Raw genomic sequence first — 24,624 nt, 5'->3', positions numbered from 1 at the left:
TTTAGACCCAATCTAATTATCACTTTCACTCCACTTCAAATCAGGTTCCTAGTAGCATGTGGCATTATGGGATGTGTTTTTGTTTGTATATTGCTCTAGGGTAACAAGGGCTTCAGCTACTGAATGTGTCAGCTGATGATTCAGTGCAAGGCTGCGATCAGGCCCTGTTTAGTCACCGTGTGTTTCTGACTGCAGACGGAAACTCTGTAGCCGTTATTTACAAAACATTTGAGCGTTGCCTTCTGTCTGAGCTGTTGTTCAGCTTCATCCTTGACGTCGCCTTTAGTGACATTGTTTTGAGAATGTCATATCTAATCAGCATAATGTGTACATGTCAGTGTTTCATCTTGCAGCATCCACTTTGTGTACACGCTCTCAAAATAGTAACAAGGTCGGAAACCTTGGGTCGATTTCTGGAGCTTTAGGTGGACATCAGCCAAAAGGGGAAAGAGTTGCTGACATGTTTGCTTTTCAGAAGAGATTCAGCACATTATAGAAAAGATGAGAGCTAAGGATTGTTAGGCTTTTGTTTTTGCTGGCCAATTAGGGAGGATACCTGTGTGGATTGTTTATCGTGTGAATTAGACAATGTGATAAACCAGGAAAAAGAGCCATTATGTGTTTGTCATTATCAAGCTCTCTTCCCGATGTTTCGCCTAGTTTGTGTTAGTTAAAGGACCAAACCTGTAGTTTTGCATGTTTCATCCAAATAGCTTAGATCTGTTTACACCTGCCAATAGAGCCATTTTTTAGAAGCATGCAGCCATATTTTACTTTTCATTTTTCATTTGTACCTTTCAACATAGGGCCGCTCGATTATGGCAAAAATCATAATCTCGATTATTTGGGTCAATAATTGATATCACGATTATTAAAAACGATTATCCTTTTACTTTGAAAACATCCATTTATTGGAGAAAAACAGTATGTTTTTAACAGTTGATTACCCTGAACTTTAAGTATAATTCAACTGAAAAACCAATAAAAAAAAAGTAAAAAAAAAAAAAGTAATAATAATAATAAAAAAATAATCGTTGTATTTCGATTACGTTGTTTTCGTAATTATAATTGCGATTAAAATACGATTAATTGAGCAGCCCTATTTCAACATTTAGATCACTCAAACAAACAATCCTTTAACCTAGGACTGATTTCTATGTCGGACATATATAAGACTTTTTACAGCCTATCAATCTGACACGTTTTACAGCAATTATGTATGATCATTATTTGTACGTTTTTAGTTTCCAAACCTCATTGCTTTTGAATGACAGCTGAATGATGAAGCTCCGTTCTCAGAACTTCACTTCAGCACCTGAACGCACCACCAGGAAGGATTCACAAATTACCTTTCGCATAAATGTCAGTAATTGAAGTTGTAAGATCAGGGCTGTTATGTTCCTTTTTTAAATATGGAATGTCATTTTAATATTATACTCAATAATATGTTGAATTCAGATCACATCATGGTGATTTGTAATGGTTTCCTTTGAATAATACATGTTTATCTGTTGTTTCAACAACAAAGAATGATTTGATGACAAAGATATTCTTCCTGACATGGGTGCAATACATCCTCGAGTCTTGAGTCAGTGTAAACCAGGGCTTACAATAAATGCAGCGTAGAAAGCAGAGCTGTGTAAACATGCCCGTGGCACAAGGTTTCTATCTATGACTTAACACCTTTTTGATCCAATATTGAACTTTCTAAAGGCAGCAGTGTGATACATAAAAATCTGTGCTATGTGTGTGTTTCTGTATGCACCACGAAGCCTTAAGCCTTCTCAGCCTCAAGCCTTCTCAGCCTCCATCCTTTCTCCGTGACTCTTTACTCTTTAGTATTCATTTGTCTATCCCTCCTTACTTTCCAACTTCACTTCACTTCTGTTTTCATCTTCTGCTTCAGCCCATTCCCCCTCCTCTCCCTCTCCCATCAATCTATCTCTCCATCTTTCCCGTTTGAGACCACTCATTTAGTCTGTCTGCTGGCTCTCTTGCAGGGCAGCAAGGGAAATGATTGAAAGAGATTACCATGATTACATTTTTGCTTTGTCTGTTTGAAGTTACATTTAGAAATGGACTCTTTGGTGGCTTCTGTCTTTGCAAAGACTCAGCACTGCCTGGCGATTTAAAACAGTTAATCATTTACACGACTAAAACTGAGCCCACTGACTTCATTGACACCTTTTACCAACCGACCAGCGTGTTTGTAATGTCTTTTTAACAATCGGCTAATTGCTAAATCGTCTGCTAATTCTCACAAAGATGCGTTCATGTTTATGGGATTAATCATAATTAATATGTTAAAATACTTGAGAGAGTTTCCCTTTTCAGGCATTTTCAAATCAAAGCTACAGGAACAAAAAGCGTAAGGAATGGAATAAACTGCGTTTAAATTTGCTCTAGCATAAGATGAAAATGTTTATTAGACTAGGCCTACCACATGTAGTCTAGTAGTAGTAGAAGTACTATTAATAGTAGTAGCAGCAGTAGACAAGGGGAATAGGCCTACCTGTTAAAAAACGTATGGGCATGAAACCAACTTACTGGTCTTAGCGTTAGCATTCGCGCACGCAAACTAGCTAACTTCATCTGTTAGTGTGTTAATGCTACTACCTATATTGGTGTCATTCCAACCAACAAAAGACACTATTGTCTGCTTAACTATTAGCCTGCTTTAGTTGTCTTGAACTGTATTTTGTTCTACAATAACAGCCAGTCTAAATACAATAAAAAATTTCATATTCAAGGCTGCCATGCTTTTAATCTTGATAGTGATTCTTCAAGTGGCTTAACTGAGACCTTCAAATGTGTTTTCTTTAGTGAATATGTAAATAAATGAATGTTTGAGATGGACTAGCACAGCAAGCATTATCTGTGCAAATGCCAAAACAGAAGGGGAGAGAGAGAAAAGGAAGGAGGGGAGGGCGAAGGATGACTTTGTTTTTCTCTGAGCACAATGCCTCGTAGATAGAAACAACACAATAGTCTCCATTCACATCCACACCAACAACATCATGACATTTTGTTCCTATGACTGGAGACGGTGCATCCGCCACAACATCCAATACCACAATGGGACTTAAAAACAGTTCCTCTTGGGGGTGGAATAGAAGAACATGTCATGGCTACACACTGTATCTAAATCACTATCAAACCTGACATATAAAAAACACAATCCTAATGTGGCACTCTTTTTTTTCTTCACTTCAGTTCATCCGTGTTTCTGATGTTGATGTTACATAAACAAAGAAAAATGTTTGCACCTTGTTTATATCCTGCAGGCTAAACTTTATATGGTACTGAACAGCAAAGTATATAACAGCACAGCAAAAGATAAAACATCAGTTTAAAACGGGTTGTAACAGCCTATCAGTCGGACTTATGAGGGAGACCTCATGTGCACCTCAGAAGGAAAGGAAGCTAAATCGATTACTTCCAACTTTTTGATAACCAGGATGATTATCAGTTCAGTTATCCTTATGTTTTCTTGCTTTACAATGTGATGTCTTTCTTTTATGTTAGAAAATCTGTAAATATGAGCATTAGATTGAACGTCTGGGGAGACGTTTAAATATCCTGAGCCATATTTAGACAACTATATATACTAATATACAAAGTATTCTTTACTTTGAAACAAAATGAACACTTTCATCAAGCTATTTCAGGTTTGTTTGTTGAGGCAGGTTTTAAATATCAAATTATCATATGTATTTGTGTGTGTGTGTGTGTGTGTGTGTGTGTGTGACAATATATATAATGCATGCCTTGTAAAAGTGTAAAAAGGCACATTTGATAGTGCTGTGGATGCAAACTAAATGGTTTCATCTATGTATTTATTTCATTACAGACAATACTTTAGTCAGAATTGTAATCTACAGCTATCTTCTGTATGTTCCAGGTTTGCCAGGGTTTTCCAGCATGTTTGGGAAGAAGAAGAAACGGCTGGAGATCTCAGCTCCGTCTAACTTTGAGCACCGGGTCCACACGGGCTTCGACCCGCGGGAGCAGAAGTTCACCGGTCTGCCGCAGCAATGGCAGAGCCTCCTGGCAGACACTGCAAACCGCCCTAAGCCCATGGTGGACCCCTCCTACATCACCCCCATCCAGCTGGCACCCATGAAGGTAGAGTGTGAAAGGACAGAGGGCATCAAGCCTGAGCACTGTCCTTAGCGTTTCCTGTCTACTAGCTTACTTCCCTCCTTTTCGTTTTACACCACTCTCGCCCACACTCCTGTGCTCTCTGTCGTTATGAAATGTACCTCTGTTCTTTTCTGTCTTTGCTACTCTCCCTTTGTGTAGCTATGTTTCACATCAATGTCGCTGTTTCTCACCCCTCCATCCTCCACCTGATACACTCAGTTGTATTTCCTCTGAGGCAGAATAGATTATTCTCCAGTGCCATCTGGCCACTTTATGCAGTATATTATAACAGTTATAGTCATATCATTGTCCATGCTTTAAACCTGCATTAAGCCATTTTGTGATTAAATTGACAGTTCACCCCAAAATAAAAAAATTACTATAATATTTTTCCCTCACCTGTATTTATCAGTCTAAATTGTTCAGCGTAGTTTGTGAGTTTTGGAGGTCATTGTTGTACAAAAACAGTGGAGGCTTACATGACTGATTTGCATTTATTCTGTAAATCTTTTATCCTAAAAAGCACTTTTTGTTTGGGCTTAAAAGTAAAACAAGTAGGACCAAATGTTAAACTGAATATCCACATTCTATTATCCCACTGAATGTGTTTAGCAGTTTTCTGTGTTGTCACTACCTTACTATTCTAACTATCAAAACAAAGACAAAAAGATGTGCATGTCATAAATACCTGCATATTTTTTAAATCATTAGAGATGAAACCATAGGCCAGAGAACATGACCTAGATTTGTTTTGAGGGACTTTTGACGTTCTCCATTCTCCAGGTGGACAGAAACATGAATTCAATATAATTATCTTATCATATTTTCTCTTGTTTGCTGTATACAACATGTTTACAACCACATTAGCCTTAAACATTAGATATACCCATACACGTCCTGCCCCCTGCTGGGCATCCATTGCATAAAGCAGCTTTAAAGACAATAACTCATTGGACTTTTCCATTACACAATGTCACAGTCTCAGAAACCCTAATGCAGACTGATGTTTATTTCCACTTGGCTGTGTGATTTCTTCTCCTGACCCCCCCCCCCCCCCCCCCCCCCCCCCCACCTACACACTGTGACTGTGCTTGCGTGTCTCCCCTTGTCTCTGAACCTTCTGAGTGTCTCCTCTGATGTGTTGTTGTTCATTGGTTCTTCTTAACATATCACATCGACACATTTGACCCACTGAAAAAAGGGGCTTTTTCTAATTACATTAATTGACACACCAAAGTGTTTGATATAAATGCTCCTAAGGTTCTCTACAACTCTCACTGGGTTGTAGCAGAACATATGAAGCCCTTCTCTTGCATATGAGGTTGTTTTATGCCTCATGGGTCTTCACACTGCTCAAATTGTGGTGTTTTATATATCCTCCATTGTGCTGTCTGTGGTCCCATCATACTGCATGTGTGACCCACTGCCCTTCAGCTTTCAAATCTGCAAACCTTTTCGGGGTGTGTTACAACACCTGCTACACCTTTTTTGTTCCCTTAGCTCCCACTTTTACACAAAATGCTAAACTCATTTCTATGTTTTGATGTTGAAAGTTGACACAAAGCACTGCAGCAATTGGTTGCATTTTACTAAATATAATGACTAAAAGCACCATTGCGAGCATATTAATCATCACTTATTAATAAATCTCTGAGGAACCACTTACAGGTGCTGCTGACAGGAAAACACATGATCAGACATCCATATAAGTCCTGTAAGAGCGAACAGCAATATGCCACAGGAGATATCTCTGAAGAGGGGGGAAACAAGAAAATAATTCTCTTGCTCTCTTCACAGATATCTCCCAAGAATGTCCGGTCATCCGAAACGCCGTTGCCCAAAGTATGACTTCCTCTTCCCTTCTGTTTTAAACCCCCCTCCCTGTTTTTTCTTTTTTTGGTCGCTCTCACACAGTCTCCACTGTTTTGTTTCCACATCTCTCCTCCGCTGCCTGCTGCCATGCATTCAGGTGGAGGTGGTGTGTCAGCAGGAGCAGGAGAATGACTCCACACATGACATAACTACATCGCTCTGCCAGAGTCTTTTCTTAGGCCTCATCGCTCCACTCCCTGTGTTCCATGTGCATGAGCCTCCCACAAATGACTAGATCAACTGTAACGGCATGTTCCCTTGTTTCTCCCCTTGCCACAGAGCGCCATTGATAATGATGATGATGATGATAATGATGATGATGATGATGATTCGTGCTGAGATGTGAAGTGCATGTTGCCATGACAGCTGATTCTGCTACGCTGTAGGCCATCAGTCTTTAGGAAGTAGGTCAAAAAGGATTTGCATGTGTTAGGAGAACCCTTTCTACGATCCAACCGTTGGACCCAAACCTCCTCTCCTCTCTTCTCTTCTCCTCTTCCCTCCTTTTCTCTCCTTTTCTCTTCTCTTGTGTCCTCTCCTTTCTTCCTCTCCTCCCTTCCTCTATTTTCCTGTTTCTCTTCTCCTCTCCTTTCTATACTAATCAATCAGATAAATTAAACATGATGTAGTCTCTAAGCTATAAAAACATGATTTGGTAAGAATGATTTAAAATCTTTACATTTGTTCCGATAAAAAAGAGCATTTATCAATTTCAGATATACAGTACGTCTGCATTGGAATCTTTGCAGGTGGAAAACATGATTTAATGATTGCCAAATCATTGACTAAGCACAAAACAGGTCACTTAAGTCATGTTTTGAGAGTGCATGGTCTTTCTTGCAATCTTGCAGTTTCTGAGTACTTGAGAAAGTTACAAGGTGCTTGCCAACAGTTTTTAATCAACAGTTTTTAATCAACAGTCCTAAACGGGACATGCCAATATCTGTTTATGTTTTTATAGCTCAATATAAAAGAATAGCTGAGGAGGTGGATGATAAAATGGTTTTCATGCTGTTCAACCAAAGTCATCATTACTCCAGAACCAAATTTCAGGAGTTAATTGTATTAAACCGGGGTATTTTGAAGGGGGGGAAAGAATGAAACCAGGAAACAGAAGTAGGTATAAGCTTTCAAACTCAGTGATAATCTTTAAAACACAAGAAAAACCAACGGTTGTGCTAAAAAAAACGACAGACATAAGATCTCCAGACAGGATTGAGATCACTGATCAGCACATTTACATTTGAAATGACCCAGCCTCCCCCATAGGAAAGAAAGAGGTCCCATCTGAATGGAGCTTGAAGTCTGTGAGAATAATAAAAGGCTGATCACAGACCACTGTAGAAACAAGTTTGATGTTACTTAGACGTCGGGGTCACACCACTCTCACTGGTGTGCATTTGTGCGTGCGTGCATGCGTGTGTGTGTGTGTGTGTGTGTGTGTGTGTGTGTATGTCACTCTGACTTCCAAGGTGGGCCCGGGTATTTATAGTCTCATCCATGGCCTGATATCCTTCTCCTCTGGTTGCCCTGACACTTGATTGACACCTGGCTTCCTCTGTTTGGCAGACTCACCCAGCTCTGTTTACTGTGTGTGTGTGTGTGTGTGTGTGTGTGTGTGTGTGTGTGTGGTGTGTGTGTGTGTGGTGTGTGTGTGTGTGTGTGTGTGTGTGTGTGTGTGTGGTGTGTGTGTGTGTGTGTGTGTGTGTGTGTGTGTGGGTGTGTGTGTGTGTGTGTGTGTGTGTGTGTGTGTGTGTGTGTGTGTGTGTGTGTGTGTGTGTGTGTGTGTGTGTGTGTGTGTGTGTGTGTGTGTGTGTGTGTGTCTGTCTCATCCACGCCCACACCTGGTGAGCATGAATGAAGTGGTCTCCAGTGCTGTCTCCACTAAACAGCGCAGAGGGACAGTGACAAGTTCAACATGGCGTGCACGTGCTTCTTTGTCTTTCTGCGTGCGTGAACATATATTACGGTGCGTGCACGTAGAGCTGTTAGAGGGGTTGACGCGGTCATGATGCCGAAATAAGTTCTACCCCTGCCCTGTGGCTTGCACGCTCATCGTTTATTCACAAGGCTCGTAGCCTTGTTGTCAGACTGCTCATCTCAGCTGAGCATTAGTATTGCTTAAAGCCTTGGCTCTCATCTCTTCTCTCCCCTCCTCCTCCCCCCATCAGCCCTCAGCACACATGCTAATCCAGAAGTATAGGCTAACACCATGCCCTAACAGAGTTTCCATGTTTTAAACATCATGCTCTTAAAGCTTCTGCAGTCTGACAATTTGAAGTGTGTAGTGGTGCATGAGTAAGCGCGTTTTAAATACATTTGTATGTTGCGTTCTTGTTTTGATGTTGACTTGGATGGCTCAAGTGTTCATGGGAAAGGGTGTTGTTTGACTCAAGGTTGCATGTGTGCTAATGTGTTGCCATCATTAGCAGCAGGGGCAGTGCTGAGGCTATTATTAATGGCAGTCTCATGTTACACCTTGACTTTGACACCCTCAAATTGCCGGCTCCTATGGAGGCGAGGAGGTAATTCACCATGATGCTGTGTGTTTGTTGTGCGAGTGCTTGGCCCTGCTAATGCAATCTCCCTGTTCCTATTTTCTCCACCATGGGTTAGAATGAGATGAATGAAGAAACCGAATGACCTGTGTAGGAAAAGTGACACCTGTAAAAGCAAAGACGTTTGTTGGGGGCACATTCTTCTGTTAGTGGTTGTGTTTTCTTATGCCTCAGTTACACACTTTGCTACCTCAGTTTACAGAATACAGCTTTCATCTGCTTCAGTCGTTTGCATTACTTTGCTTTTGTGGGTGGCTTTTGAAAGTGCAGAGAAACGTACAATGTGTTAAACAAAAGAATAACATTTAGTTCGTACAGAGGGAAAGGCAAGGTTGTTTTTATTTATGAAGCACGTTCCATAAACGGAGGCGGGAACCAGGTGCTGCACGGAGGATTAAATAAAACACAATACAAAGTAAAAACAAAATGTTGTAAAAGAGCAAAAATAAAAGAGAAAGATCTTTATAGCAATAAAATAAAAATAAATGTGAAAATTAAAGAGAGTAAGTAAAAAATAAATGATACAGATATAATAATACTAAAAGTCAAAAATAAAATAATAAGGCATTTGTTTCTGAATGCATTTAATTCACCACTAATTAGTACAATAAGGTTTTCAATTTGGATTTGAAATCTGAAATGTTTTCGGCCATACCTCATAGGCAGGTTAGTTCCAGCACTGTATATTGACTAACAAATGCTTCTCCTGTTTAGATTTAGCCCTGGGCTCCACTGAAAGGTCTCGTAGAGTTTTTCTGCTCGAGCATGTCAGTCATATATTTACGGCCAACTCCCTGTCGACATTTATAAATAAGTAATAGAACTTTAAAATCAATTCTGTGAGTTACTGGCAACCAGTGTGGAGAACATTTTTGATTTTGTTTTCACGATTGTATAGCTATACAAATCTGACAATCAAATCGTGACAAATAAAGTAGTAGGAAGATGTGCCTGCAGTAAATGTACAACATCATTGGTTATAATTTGATTCTATTAGGTTTATATCTACACAAGGTCAGGGTAATGTCAGACAGTGGCAGTTTTTGACAATTCACTCAAAAAACGGAAACATATTGAGTTAAGACGTAACAAGTAGCTAATTGAGTAATAGCCGACATGCAGCTTAACACATGTATCATTTGTTGTCAGTGTGCTGCAGAAAGAGTAAAAAAAAAAAAAAGAAGCGAAATGACAAATGCTCATTGACTTTTCCCCCCCTAGCATGTTTTATTCGAAAGCAATTTAAATTCTTTGTCTTGATTCTGGGGTTATAAAACAGTCCTAAGGGCATGGACATCAACATCAGTAAGCCAGTTAGAGGGAAAAGGGAAGAAACATATAACAGAAAAACCCCATTATGATTCTTGAGACAAACTTAAATCTTACTCCAGTACATAGTTGTAGAAGAGAGATGTTCACGCTCAAAGATACACCTGGAGGATCACAGGATTAATGTATGCGCATCATTCTTTAAAGGTGGATATTGCTCTTTGATACTTAGCTGTCTACTTTAAATATCATGCTTCCCCACCTTCCTGATATCTGAATTCCTCTTCTTATTCGTCATCTATTTGACATCAAATACAGCAGGAGAACTGACTTCTACTTTGCTAAATAAAATGAACATTCAAGAGCTCTGTATTCCCACTTTACGTAGTTGAATTATGTGTCTTTGCAGTGTAGCTTTGTAATAATATCAATTTCCGTCTCAGGCCATGTGGGTGGGAAGTTAATGTGATAGTATTGTAGTTTAATGGTTTGAGCTGATCCACAGGTTTTTTCATAAATGAATCAGATAAGGGCGGTGAGGAATGGAGACATTCAAAGGCAGCTATGCCTGAGACAAACTCAGACATATAAGATTGATATTATGATACAGGATATAGATACAGGCAAATTAAAGCTGCATATAGATTACATCTTTAGAGTAACATCTTAGACAGTTTTCTGATATCTATTGAAGGTCGGGAGAGAGGCATTTAGTTAAATAAATAAATACATCTTTGTTAAGTGTTGCTGCTGCACGAGGGGGCCATGTACTTTGGTTAAAGCCAGTGGAAGTGCATATAAATCATAAATGGCACAATGTAATTGACTGTGAAACAGATCAGAATCCTCCCTTGGACTAATTTAGAAAAATAAATCGTGATGAGAAGCACGTTTCAGGAGTTATTATGCAATGAAGATGTACTTCCTCCCTCCAGCCTAACTTGTCCTACTCTTCTCCTGTTTGTGATTTCATGCATTTCCCAAAATGACTGCTGACAACCTCCAGAGTACAGCACACGCCTAAAACGTCTTGCATTCTGCTGTGGGTTATATGTGCTGTAGGTGGAGAGCACGCGCTGATATTTTTGGGTTGCTGAGCATCTCTTTGCTGTCAAACTATTATAGCTGCACTGGAAATATCCCATCCTTACATCACATTGGAAGAAATAATTTAACAAAATGTGCCCTGAAATATGAGACACACTGCCAGTAGCTGCTATTTAAGAATGCAGATTTAGAGTTTGTGTTTGTCTGAAGAACAGTACACAATGGCAGGTTTACAATTTTAGTGTTGCGGCTTTGTTGGAACCAAATTCTGACAGTTTTATGTCAGTTAATATGAATCTGTTTCCAATTATTAATGCTCTGCAATCCAATATGTACAGTGTATTTTAAGGACATATAATCATGTCATTGCTACCTACAGTACAGCTGTGTCGCTGTTTCTGTGCCTTGTTCTTTGTTGTTTTGTATTCCTCATACACGCCCTTTCTATATATATTTACTTGCCTCTGTGCACTCCAGCCAAAACAAGTTTATTATTCCATACGGAAAATAGATTTTAGTTAGTGTGTTTAAGGTAGATGTCTCCATTCTTTCAGGGTATGTTAAAAAATATTTTTTTTGTTTACTTTGAAGTATGGGGAAGGAGGGAATGAATAAAAAGAGGATAACAAAAGTTTTATTTCAGTGACTTAGAGGACACACATTTCCCCACATTTTGTCAGGTGTGTGTGTGTGTGTGTGTGTGTGTGTGTGTGTGTGTGTGTGTGTGTGTGTGTGTGTGTGTGTGTGTGTGTGTGTGTGTGTGTGTGTGTGTGTGTGTGTGTGTGGTGTGTGTGTGTGTGTGTGTGTGTGTGTGTGTGTGTGTGTGTGTGTGTGTGTGTGTGTGTGTGTGTGTGTGTGTGTGTGTGTGTGTGTGTGTGTGTGTGTGTGTGTGTGTGTGTGTGTGTGTGTGTGTGTGTGTGTGTGTGTGTGACAAAAGAATGGAGGGCACCGTGAGAGAGTAAAAGGCTTGCGACAATGGGCATGACACGCAGGGTGATAACTTGTAAAGAGCCCCTGTGAATGTCAGTGGGTCAGTGATAGCAGCCGCCCACCTCCCCCACCGGTCCTGTGGCAGGAGGAAACTCGATCATTGGGTCTCTCAGAGGGTCGCTGCAGTGGGAGCAGAGGGTCCACACTTTTCCGGACACTAAGGGGCTGAATGCAGCTGCTGCCGGACGGATCGACTTGGTATGGCGGGAGGGCGAGGAGCAGCGGAGATCGGGTCCGGGGAGAACAGGAGAAAGACGGGGAACCTGAGGCAGCTGAGGCCGGAGCGAAGGCAGCTGCTGGGAGCAGAGCAGACTGAAGAGGCGGTTGTGTTTAAACCCCAGACACAGACGATTCATAAACAGTCACAGGTGGGGTATTTGACTGTTTCTGTTTCTGGTTGGCCAAGACTGCATGCTGGAATGCTGGCTATGCAGATTTGTCTGTGCAACAGGTCTCCGCTCTCACTGCCAGCAGTTTCCCAGCACTAAGTGTATACATATTCCAAAAAGTGATGGTGCAGGTAGAACGGTAGCTGCTCCATTCAGCATTTATTCCATATTTTTTGTGCTGACATTACAGAGATCTAGTGTTTAAAGGGTCACATATTTGACTGTTTCTATTTGTGTTACATTCTCAACACTTAAGTGTGACAAGCCATAAATTATAGCATTGCGGAGTGGAGGTTGTTTTCTCATGTTTCTGGAGAGAGGGCAGGTTTGTGCTCTAAGCATGAGCATGGGTTATTTTGGTAGCTTTGCTGGGTTTGCTGTATGTATTCGTATGGAAGCAGAGAGAGATAGTGTTTCTGATTGAACAGGGTCACCCAGTCCTTGCTTCAGGGGCAGAAATGCAAACCTGTGTCTTTATTGGATAGGGAGAAGCTGGCTATTACGGTTCTTACATGTGCGAGCAGCTAGCTGCTAATTTGAGGAGGTGTTTTATTGCAGTGTGTATTAACGATACTGGGAGAGCTCCAAGGCAGAAGAGTGTCCGGACTGAGAATGAAGAGGTCTAGACAAGTGATTGGATTTGGAGCAGGTCCAGAATCTCTAACTTTGTGTTACCAGTTAACCCAAGGTCTTGCCAGGCTTTCTTTTTTTACATTAGAGAATGTATTTCCTCCAAAACTGCCCCTTGCGCTCTGGCCTGTCTTCCTCAATGACTGTTGCATTAATTCATCTTTTTAATGGACAGAGAAGAACGTTGAAAGCTGGTGATCGATACGCCTTTAATTTCAAGTTTGATTTGAGTTTGACTCGATATGTATTACACTCCATCTTACATCGATTTAGGGTTAATTTGGTCAAAGCAGCATGAAGGAAAAATAACTCCTGATGTATGTGTGTCTGCGCAGGCAGTGCACCCTCATGCACACACACACACAGATAGAGAGAGCATCTGTCTTTCTTGGCACTGAGCTGAAGTGGATGGCATTGATTTAGACCTCTCTCATTCCTTCTTCCACTCTGCTCCTCCTCCCTCCTCGCTTTCTTACTTTGTCTTCTGTCGCGGATGCCATTCACAGTCACACTCTGCAAATCACGTCTCACGGAGGCTCCGGAGCCACAGTCAGCGGGGGAATTTGGCTTTCAGTAACGCGCGTCGTACTTTGCCAGGGCAGCTCAAAATGTCCTGGCTAACAACCATCCTTCAGTGTCTGAATGTGGGTTTTGTGGAAGGACATTTAGGCTGTGAATTTTAAATAGGGAACGATTGTTGCAGGAAAAACTGATTTGAGATGTCTGTGTGTCAGACTTTAAAAGTGCTTTCCAATGTCTTGATGAGAAACTGTAGGGTGACTTTTCAAAATCCTGATCTTCTTGAACACTTTAATACTTTGTGTCCTGTGGAGTTTGTATAAATGTGCTTCTTCTTCTGATGTGGATATTCAAATTGTATTAAAGCAAAAACACATAGGCTACTTTGAAAATAAGTTTTCACAGCCGACAAGCTAGTGTCCTTTTAAATTACACAACACAGGGACTTTAGAAATGATTTCTGTTCTTTGTTTTTCAATCAGCAGATAATATTTCACTCTTGGTTGGAGGGGTTTTAATGGTTGGACCTGCAGTATCCTCGTGTGGTGACAAAGAAAACTACAACTCACAGTCCAATCATTTTCTTCCCTTATCTCTGTGGAAGAATATTGAACGCAAATCACTTTCTGATCCATCAATCAGCATTTCAGGGCAAGATAAAGGTGACCATCATTTTGTATTTCCTTAACCCTAAGCCTCATCTCTCCTGTTATATATCTAATTTGAACTGCTTTACCAGAAATGTAAACAGGCCTTCTAACTAAAACATAGCCTACGTATCTGATATGTTTCTCATGCTTAAGCAATTAATTGGATTGATTTGTTTCTTATTATTTTAATAAAAATGACAGTAATGAAAGCTATATTGTAGTCTGTAGCTAAACACATACTTTTGTATTGTCATGATTAAACATGCTGTAGAAATGTAAGCTAACTCTAAGCTAACACCTAGGTAATATTTCGATGCTTATATTGCAGGACCTTTACTCTTCTGTTCTTCTTACAGTACAATATTAAGCTGTGATATAGCATTACAGAGTTTACAGCCATGCTAGCAGCTTTGTAAGGCTGTTGTCAGAAGGGTGGTGCTTTGAGCTGAATGCTAACGTTAGCATGCTAACATGCTCACCATGATAATTCTAACATGCTGATGTTTTGCAGCTAAAATGTTTCCCATCTTTTAGTTTGGCTTGTTGTCAGCACATACAGTAGTAACCTTCACATTCATAATATAAAATGTCTTCAATAGCAATGTTTTCATAGATGCCTTGACTGTTGCAAATCATGTAGCATACTGTATAGGAAAAAGGCCTGTGGAGAGGGATTAAAGTGGCAGTATAGGAAAATAAATGAGGGGGGGAATCCATCATCAGGAGAGTGATCTAATGACTGGAAAAAGGAGTGGAAAGTGAGGGGGGATAAGGATGAAAGGGGTGGAGATGTGATGTAGAGGCCTACAACTGACTGACTGACTGGGCTAGTATTAATGAGCGCCAGTGTGTAATTAATCTAAAGCGGGCAGCTGTCTGTTTATCTGTCTCAGAGTTGACAAGAAGATAACTGAGGGACATCTAATTGATCCCTCCTCCTCCTCTTCTTCTTGCTCTCTGTCTCCGCTCCTCCTTTAGATCAGAAAGTTTCCTTCACAGTGACAGACTCACTTGGAAACTCCCAGAGAAGGAAATCACTTAATTGATCACACTGGAAAAGACACAGTACTGCTTTATTGATTCATCTAAATAGTATGATTATATTTTCTAGCAATTTGTTGCCAGCTATGTATCTTGACCAGCTTAAATATGCCAGTGCATGGAGGGATGGAAAAAAAGAATGGTGTCCAGGCTTTGCTGGGCTAATATGCTTAAGGTCGGGGATTTGGTCCAACTGTATGTTTGTAATTCATTATGCTCCACCACTAATCCATTTTGCTGGAAATCATCCCTCATTTCATGCGTTGCACCCTCTGTGACTTCTGGAGCTTGTAGCTGAGGCTCTCCCCAGCTGAGGTCAGAGGTTACTGGGTCACTCCGGTCTGAGCTGCCGGCTGGGGAGCTGTGGGGGGTTGGAGGCACATCGTCTGAGGAGGAGAACATAACCTCAGATACTCACCAGCTCATGGAAGGGGCTCCCTTGTCTGCCTTTAGCAGCATAATAAACTAAACACTCATACACACGGTTACATTAATCCCATAAACACCACCAGAGGCTGCCTTTAGCTCTATGTGGGGAAAAGTGTAAACAAATCCACAAACAGGGAATCTTTACCCTGTAGAAATATGCTACTGAGATATAGGATGTTTAGGTACTTTAGTTACAGCATTCATTTGGTTCTGACCACTTAAAATACTCGGTACCACTTTACAATAAGACTACCCTTATAAAGGATTCGTAAAGGGTTTATAATTAGGTTGTAAACACTTTATTATCATTAAGAACCATTTATAACACACAAGGGGACGGGTAATAACCGGAAAAGCATGTCATAGGACCTTTAATGAAACTTAAACAAATGATAAATGGTAGTAACTCATTCATAAATGGGAATGTGTTTTACACTTTACAATAAGGCTCCCTTTTGGCAGTTATACATGTTAGTAACTCATTCATAGATGGTCATACGAGATGCCAAGAAACATCAAGATGGATGGGGGGGAATCAACTCAGTGAACACCAGATACCAAGGATGCTGGCTGATGAAGAAGACGAAGTAAGCTAAGTAGCCAATACAAGGCTTAGCAGTACAGATACATTTGGGCTCACTATTTGGCAAGCAACCGGTCACAGTTTCCCTGTTTATCTCATGTCTTATAAAAGCTTATTAATGATTTATAAAGTGTTCACAACCTAATTAATACATTAATTACAAACTATTCGTAAACCCTTTATATGGGTAGTCTTATTGTAAAGTGGTACCCAAATACTCTAATGTTTTCCTGTGACCCCTTACGTACAATTTGGAGTTAGAGACTCTTCAGACTAGCCTGAAAAGGTCAAATTAACAATATTTCAAAAATAAAGAAGCTGAGATAAGAGAAATTAGTTATGACAAGGTGTGCATAAAGCTTCAATGATTTGTGAGATGCAGACCTGACATGTCAGCTACTGTGAGGAGGCCTGCTATTGGCTATGCTGGAGGAAGAATTATAAGATCAATTATCCAGCGGCACTTTTCACAAAGAGCAGGTCTGGATTGTACTTTTTCATTGACAGTGGCAAGGAATAACTCTCCTTTAACAGGATGCTCAGGGTGGACGGCAATAGGCTTCAGTCAGAGGGAGGACGAGACTGCACACTACTTTGTCTATACTGTATCAATGACATGATTTGTGTCCAGATGAAACACTAAAAAAAACAGACTTTTATAAGTGGTGTGTAAGAACATACTAAAAGTTACTCCTATCAATCAGTTATTTTAAGGATAAGTTCATAATTCTACTTGTTTTGTCAGACAAAGGGCCTTATACTTCCCTTTCCCCTTTCCCCTATTCTTCTATACAGTCATGTAAGACAAATGTCTTACATGACAAGGAAATCCTTGACAATCAGATTTAGCATAATCATTCACAAGTCAACTATCCTTTCATTGTTATGTATCGTATAATGTTTTCAAACTATTTATTGAACCCTTGGATGAGCTCCGCATGTTGAGACGATGGTTATTAACTACTGTAACTAACAGGCAGCAGGATGGCCTGAGGAAACAGGTCAGCTCACAGCCCATTAATCATGGGAATGCTAAAAAATCCTCTCCTTGAATAATCCTGTTCATGTTTGCTGGGACCTCATCCATAGCTCCGCTAATAACATGTCAAGAAAACAGCGTCGCTGTTCCGTGAAATCCTCAGCTAAGTAATACAGGTGGGTCAACCTGTCAGCTTGCGTACTGATCTGAGGTCACATTCGATTGGGTTTTGCGGTCGGGATTAGTCCTTCTAATTATTAACGTAGATCCTAGATATGTGCCTCAGGGAATCCTATTACCAGAAGCCTCACTAATCCTTAATGGGTGAAATTAACATCCACATCACTTTAATTCATGGTTATTTAATTCACAATAAATGTGCCGCTTTAGATGTGAAATACTTTGTCTGACCAGCAGAGAGCAGCAGAGCACAGGACACTTCCTGCTTCTCCCTCATGACTGCACACAACACACTGCTGTAGAGGGAATAATGGTCTGCCTCATTTTTTGACATTGCTTTAAAGAGTTTAATTATTACTTGAGGTAAAGCTAAATTTCACCTGGATTTATGATGATCTTTCTTCCTATCAAAAAATCTGGTTTTAATTGGCTTTCTTGGTATTGAATTGGGAATACTAAAAACACCTCAGGAATTGTGTCTTAACTTGAGTCCTTCTCACTTTCAAAATAGTTTAGACCAAAATGATATATTGATACTTGTTGTGTTATATGTGCCGCCAAAGCCTTACATATCCTACTAGCCAATTTGATAATATACTAATATGTAATGTATGTATAAGAGCTAATTCCTCTGTGCCTTAGAACTCTAAATTATTATAAACAAATGATTTCACCATACCTTAACACTGGCCAACATTTTCATTAAATTCCGTTAACAAGGCAACTGTCGTTTATTTAAAGTCAATTTTACATACACCATTCCGTGGCATTAAAACCAGCACACCCAATCTGTTTGATTCCACAGCAAAAGATAGTCCCCGACATATTAACCATTTACTCACGTTTAATTGTTTTGGTTTTATACTCCAGTGCCCAGCTGTTTTAGGAATATAATAAAACATATGTATTCCTCAGCTAAATGTTAAGATTTCCTGTAGCAACCAATGGGTGCAGGAATGTCAGAAAACACATTGTTGGTTTTGGTCTTTTTGTGTGATTTGATGACAATGAGAAACTTGAAATGACATCAGCATTAACCTTATTATTTGAATGTCTTCACTATGTTACTTAGTATGTAGTGAGAATCTCGGCGAGGTATTTCTCTGTGTTCGTGTAGAAACATTCTTGATAACTCAAGAATAACAAGAATATTTTTTTTTTTTACCATGGTTGCTTCATGCAGTACAAAATCCTTCTGATCCGCTGATATTGACATACAAACAAAACTTGTTAACATATCAAGGGTTGGCATGAGGTCATTAAGCTTGTTATTTGTAGTGTAGACTTACCCTAAAATAAACATAACACAAAAAGTAAGGACATTTGTTGTGTTTGTGTTGCAACCATGAACCTTTTTTAAAAAGTGTGTTAGCGTGCTTTAACATTTTTTTTAAATGAATTGTTAAATTGCCAATATGTCTTGTTTCATCAGACCTCAATCATCCAATTTGTCATGGGTGCAACCCACCTACTCAGCTGCTGCTCATCCCATAAATGCATGTTCCTCACAAATGTGGCACCATTTAAAAGGGAAATAAATAGGCTTTCCAACGGTATCATATTTAAAGGTCTCCTATTATCCTCTTTTTCATCCATATAGGTCATATACATAACATGTCTCTGAAGTGTTTCCCTCGAAATACCGAACAGATCGTGCATTGTAGCATCCCATAATCCCCTCTGTTTCAGCCCTGTTTCAAAAGTGCTGATTCTGTGTCTGTTACTTTAAATGAAAATAAGGAGCCACTCCCCACACCCCTCTGAGATATATTACAGGGGTTACCTTGGTTGGTGATTGACTAATGGTTACACAAGCCAAAATCTGATCAGCTCATGTTCAGACAGGTTTTTATATAAATGGATCAGGACAAAAAGTGAGAGAATCTTTGTTTCTGAAACGTTCAGAATCTCTTTACACAGAGGGGACACATGTTTATGTATAAAAGACATGAAAAAGTGGATTTTGCCCAATAGGGGACCATTGTTACAACAAATAAAATAATCTACCAAACACACAGTTCCTTGCTTAGTGTATTTTGTTAAATAACAGCAGTAGTGAAAAGAGCATAATTTAATCTTTAGCCGTTTGATGCTTTTACCACTTCTTTCCACCAGAGAGAGCTAGAGGATAAAACAACGTCATCTTGTCTTGCTGCTTACCTGAATCTGTGAGATCATCTTTTTAAATCCACACACTGTTTCAAGCCATTGTCTAATATAGTATGACCATTAAAGTGGAGCATGATTAAAGTAGCTACACACCTTTTTGACACCATGGATGTTTTTTTATATCGATATCGTCCCTCTTTGTTTATGCATGCAGTAGATGAATCAGCACTGCAGGTCATGTTTTGGCCCTCAGTGAGACACTCGAGTCTTCAGTCGCCCCTTTGTCTGATGTCTCAAGGTCTCTTGGATATTATCTTTCTCAGACGGCCTTGAATAAGCTTCTGTGCAGAAACTGGTCAGTGATGCAGGAGGATGCTGCACTCCAGGAGCAGCAGTTGTAGTAGCAGAAGAAGAGTGTGACCATGTTCGGGTGTGGAAGAAATACCCACGCGTGCTTTTTATCTGCAGTGTAAGTCGTGACAGAAATATTCACCGGGTAGAGATGGTGCCAGGGATTTTATACACAGAGATTGAGAGAGAATGATGCGATGTGATTGGAGGAATACACATATTTCTGTTGTGAGACATGCACAATAGTATAGTACAACATGACAGCTTACAAAAAAAACATTGTTTCTATCAGGTCGTGTTCTGGCAGGACTGGGAGTAGAGAGTGGGTGTGTTGAGTAGGCGGTATTCTGCTGTGTGGGTATGTGTTTGTGTGTAAGAGAGAGGGGCACAGAGAGAGAGAGAGAGTGGGGGTGTGGTAGTTGATGACTGTGACTAAAGACTCACGACTAGGAGGGGTTACACATCTGCCTCTGATGTCGTGCATGTGTGTATTTCTTTAAATCTGTCAGGCTACGTACTGTATGTATCTCTCTGTGTCTAACATATACATGCATATTTAAACACCAACAATTACTGGAGGAAACATTAGACCAGGGTTTATTTATTTATTTATTTTTCAGCTGAACAATTAAGCAACAACAATCTTTATGATGAAAAAACTGATTTATTTTTATTCAAGCTAAATAATGGATTGTATAATAGATTAATAAACAAATTAATCAATCATGAAAATATGTGTTATTGCAGCCTCAGTTTTGACCCTCATCTTTAGACAAATAGGTATTAGGACAATAGGTGATGTCAACATTATAATGCATTATTACATCATGTTGACATCATGGTCAACAGACTATTATTAATATCTATTTCATACTTTTTAAAACTATAATAATAATAGATTTAAGATGCCTTTTAAAAGGTACAATACTTGTTGCTTTACGGATACATGTTAACATTTATAAATAATGAAAACAACACACCTAAAATATAAAACACATAGCATTAATTACAAATTGAATGAAATGCAAAGTAACTATTGCGTGCCTCCCTTTGTGTGCGGCAATCAGGAGGGTGGTTTTTTACCGCAGTGAAAATGTTGTTTTTAAAAGTAAAAATGCAGAGAAATATGGTTTTAAGTGGAATATTGTTCTGGACACAATCATGTTTTGAATGTTCATGTTTTTAATACATTTTGACTTCCCATTTTGGAAATAAAAAAAGTGTATTACTGATGACATTAATGTAGCCTGTTAATGTGACTCTTGATCTGCAACTGTGCACACATACTGGCTTCTAAATTAAGTTTTGTATCAAAGCATATGGCTGTCCAACATCTGAAAACGTTTGAATAGAAAAGTATTTAGCTTCTTTAAGAGAGTAGCCAGAGAAAATCTAACTTTTAAAACGCTGAATTAAGGGATTTAATTCAAACTGGGGTAAGTTGTATCGTTTCTGGCAGATTCCTCACCAAAGAGCAGTTTCAGCTTCATACTCAAATGAAACAGCAGTATAGAAGAGCCATGCAGCAGAGAAGCAGACCCCCTCCCCCTCCTCCCCCCCAGCCTCTCAGCCGTCCCAGGACCCCGCTGTCCAGTGAAGCGCAGCCTCCATACCAGGGTTCTAGCTAGGAGTCACTGGAAGGGCAAGCTCATTAATTATCTCTCCCTCTCTTCCTCCCTCCGTCCTCCCATCACACCCTCCCTTCATTACCAGCAAGGTTAATCCCCCCTTATCTCCCAAGCCTCATTTTTCATGGCTCCCTTTCGACGACACTTCCTCCCTCCCTTCCGTCGTCAACCCTTCTCCATCCCTTGCTATCTATGATTCCTCCTTCTCTTCTACTGCAGCTGCTGAGTTTCTTCTTCTGCTGTCCTTTTGATAGTTTTGCATTTATCCCACCTATTTTTATTGTCACTTCTTCTACTTATACTCCCCATTACCAGAGGATCTTCCCATTTCCGTCTTTCCTTTTCTCCTCTCCTCTCCTCTCCTCTCTTCTTCTTTCCTTTCCTTTCCTGTCCCGTCCTTTCCTTTCATTTCCTTTTCGTTCCTCTCCTCTCCTCTCTTCTTCTTCTTACCTCTCCTCTCCTCTCCCGTCCTCTCCGAGAAGAGGAGGGAAGGGAAGGGAAAGAAGGACATTAAGGGTAGGGACAGAGAAGGAGTTAGAAGGGAGGGAATGGAAGCTTTCTTTCTGGCCTTACAGACCAACTCTATCTCCTATCTCTCATCTCTTTTCTGTCCTGGCTTTCCATTCATTCCTATCATCCCCTCTCCTCTCCTCTCCTCTCCTCTCCTTCTCCTCCTCCCTCTCCCCCTCCCCTCCCCTCCCCTCTCCTCTCCCCTCCTCTCTCCTGTGCTTACCTTGAACAGGCCGTAGTGAGTGTAGAGAGTAGATCTATTACAGCTTATCACTAAAGGACAGGCCAACGCGGAACGCCGGTGAAATATGGCTCCTGTCACCGCCGCGCTGAACACGACCCGTGCACAGGGCTCGAAGAGCTGTGAGGACAGGGGGGAGAAGCGAGGGTGGGGGGTACGGGGGCCAGTATCAGCCCCCTAATTCAAATTAATGGAAAGATTTTCAGGCTTGATGCCGAACGTTTGACAGTGAATTGGCACACAATTAACCTTGTCTCCCTCTCCCCTCTGCACTCTCATCCCCTCTTCGGTTTCATTTGCTGCCTTCTCTTTCCCACTCTCCCCCCCCCCTTTACCTGTCACGCTCCTTGACACAGTCTTATTGATTATGAACTAAATGGAGAAGATGATGTTTTATTAGATAACTGACACTCCCGACTGTTGTGGGCCAATTGAATTAGCTAGGAATCACTGACATCCACGTATCGTAACATGATGTGACTAAGCATCATTTGAGGTTTAACACAAAGCATTCACAACTTCATATCACCGTTCAGAGGACGTGTGAGGATCATTCCCATGACAATATCAGCACCGATGATTGTTTGTAGCAGTTTTGTACCCATCAGTTAAGAACATTATTGTGACATGAGCATTATTTTGTAAGAAAAATGTGCTTTTGTCATGAATGTGTGACTTGCGAGCTTGCTCTATGCACTGCGACATCCGTCCAAGGAATGATAGATTTCCACTCACCGACCTGTTTAAAAGACCATCCGTCCTGCAGCCACCGCCTCTCAGCTAGACTTTACTCGCAGCTTTTATAGGCCATTTCACCTTGGGTTCCAGGTCACGGAACCAAACAGCCTATAGCTCTCAAACAGGGGACAGGAACTGGAGTGCTAGAGAGGAAGAAAGGAGAGATGATATATGAAACAGTGTTATTTGGATAGAGCGGTTAGTCCAATTCATGTTGTGTTGAACCAGAATTTTGGCCAGCCAAGAATGAATGTTTCACTTTGTATCAAACTGCTACCAAACCATAACATAACGAAATTAGCAAATGTAGGTCGTTTATCTGGTGTGACTCCAATGTTAGCAGTGTGGCTCACAAACTTGGAATAATGCAGGAACATTCCCAAGTTGGAATAAGGGATGTTTTTCTTGTTTTTCCCTGTCTGCTGAAATGGCTGTGAATGCAGCATTAGTGCCGCATTTTTTGTTCAAACGAGTGTCAGTGTCATGACAGCAAGCGGACGACGTGTGAGGCTGTTCTTCCGCTAAGCTATGCTACATGCTATGATTGAAGCACTTTGCTAGCATGTAATATTTGACACCATGTTCAGCCAGTCAATGTTAGCATGCTAATATTTTTAAATTAGCACCAAAAATAGAGTACAGTAAAGGCTGAGAAGGGCATTAGTCTAGCAGTCATTTGGTCTATAAAGCAAAGCATTTGGGAAAATGATTGTGCTTTATTGTAAGTCAGTGATCTACCAAAGAGTTGAGACACTTCAGGCTTGACTTAAAGAGGCCCTAATATGCTTTATGTTGACCTTTCCTGTATTTTGTTATATAGGTTTTTGTAGATGTAAATCGATTGAACTTATTTGTTTGCTTCCGTAACATAGTGACATTACTATTAACACTCGTGGTTATATTGTCTAGTGCTCCAACACATTGTGCGTGATTTGCTACGGGGTGGGACATCTCTGAGCGGTTGACGAATCACAACACCAATCAGAGCAGACTGGGTTTCATACAGAGGGTGAAAAGAGGTGCTGCAGTACAGGCAGTATGAGAGGGAAACAAAGAAAATGGTCAACATTAAAGCATGTAAACATGTCACAGTATAGGCACAAAATACAAACATGAAGCTGAAAATGTGCATGATTTGTCCTCTTTAGGAGGTGGACCATCATTGCCGTCATGGCAGCAATCTTAAACATTTGAAACAATATGAAACCATCACGCAGAAAGTGATTAGTCATTTAATTGAAGATCTCTCCGTCAACCCCTTTGACAGAAATGAGTGTCTTGTGTAGAGGAAAAGGAAAACAAGCATTAATACTGCTTTTAATAACTGTAGTAGCCTGGTTGAGTCATAATCTAAAAGATGAGAGGGATGAAAGGAAAGGAGTGTGTAGGCGTCTAGATGTGTCCTTGTGTCAGCACAATGTTGCTGAGAGTTGATGATTATCCGACTTTTCGGAGTCCCTGCCTCAGCACATGTGACATGGACAAACTACAGCGGTGACACATATGACAGTTATGTGACAGAAAGCGAGGCATTGTGGAAGGGTGTCAAAGAACTCGCTGATGTGACATTTATCATGTCTAAGAATAAGGTTCAGCAAACACCTTCAAAGAAAAGACTAAGAAGTACACATGCCAGGTCAGCCCTCTCAATATTAACACGAAGGGTTGTATCTCTTAGGTGAACATTGAAAAGGATCACACGAGTTGTGGTTAGTTCAAGTCACCACATTCCACATTATCCTATATATCCAAAGTGCTACAAATTGTA

At 40.4% G+C, this 24,624-nt stretch overlaps 1 protein-coding gene across 5 annotated transcripts in view; it reads left to right on the top strand.

Annotated features, from left to right (window-relative positions):
* pak7 (p21 protein (Cdc42/Rac)-activated kinase 7) overlaps nt 1–24,624 on the top strand; it is a 68,124-nt gene that overhangs the window by 27,569 nt on the left and 15,931 nt on the right. For 3 of the 5 annotated variants that reach the window (XM_034150375.1, XM_034150373.1, XM_034150374.1), the window contains exons 2-3: nt 3,902–4,125; nt 5,941–5,985. In XM_034150375.1, the coding sequence (XP_034006266.1) occupies nt 3,922–4,125; nt 5,941–5,985 (249 nt within the window). In that variant the 5' untranslated portion in view covers nt 3,902–3,921. Of the gene's footprint in view, nt 1–3,901; nt 4,126–5,940; nt 5,986–11,889; nt 12,248–24,624 lie in introns of those variants that run through there. The other 2 variants (XM_034150376.1, XM_034150377.1) reach the window with 2 other exon arrangements.

The sequence above is a fragment of the Trematomus bernacchii genome, unplaced genomic scaffold, assembly GCF_902827165.1.
Source record: "Trematomus bernacchii unplaced genomic scaffold, fTreBer1.1, whole genome shotgun sequence".
Classification (NCBI taxonomy): domain Eukaryota; kingdom Metazoa; phylum Chordata; class Actinopteri; order Perciformes; family Nototheniidae; genus Trematomus; species Trematomus bernacchii.
This window is presented reverse-complemented; position numbering and strand designations above follow the sequence as displayed.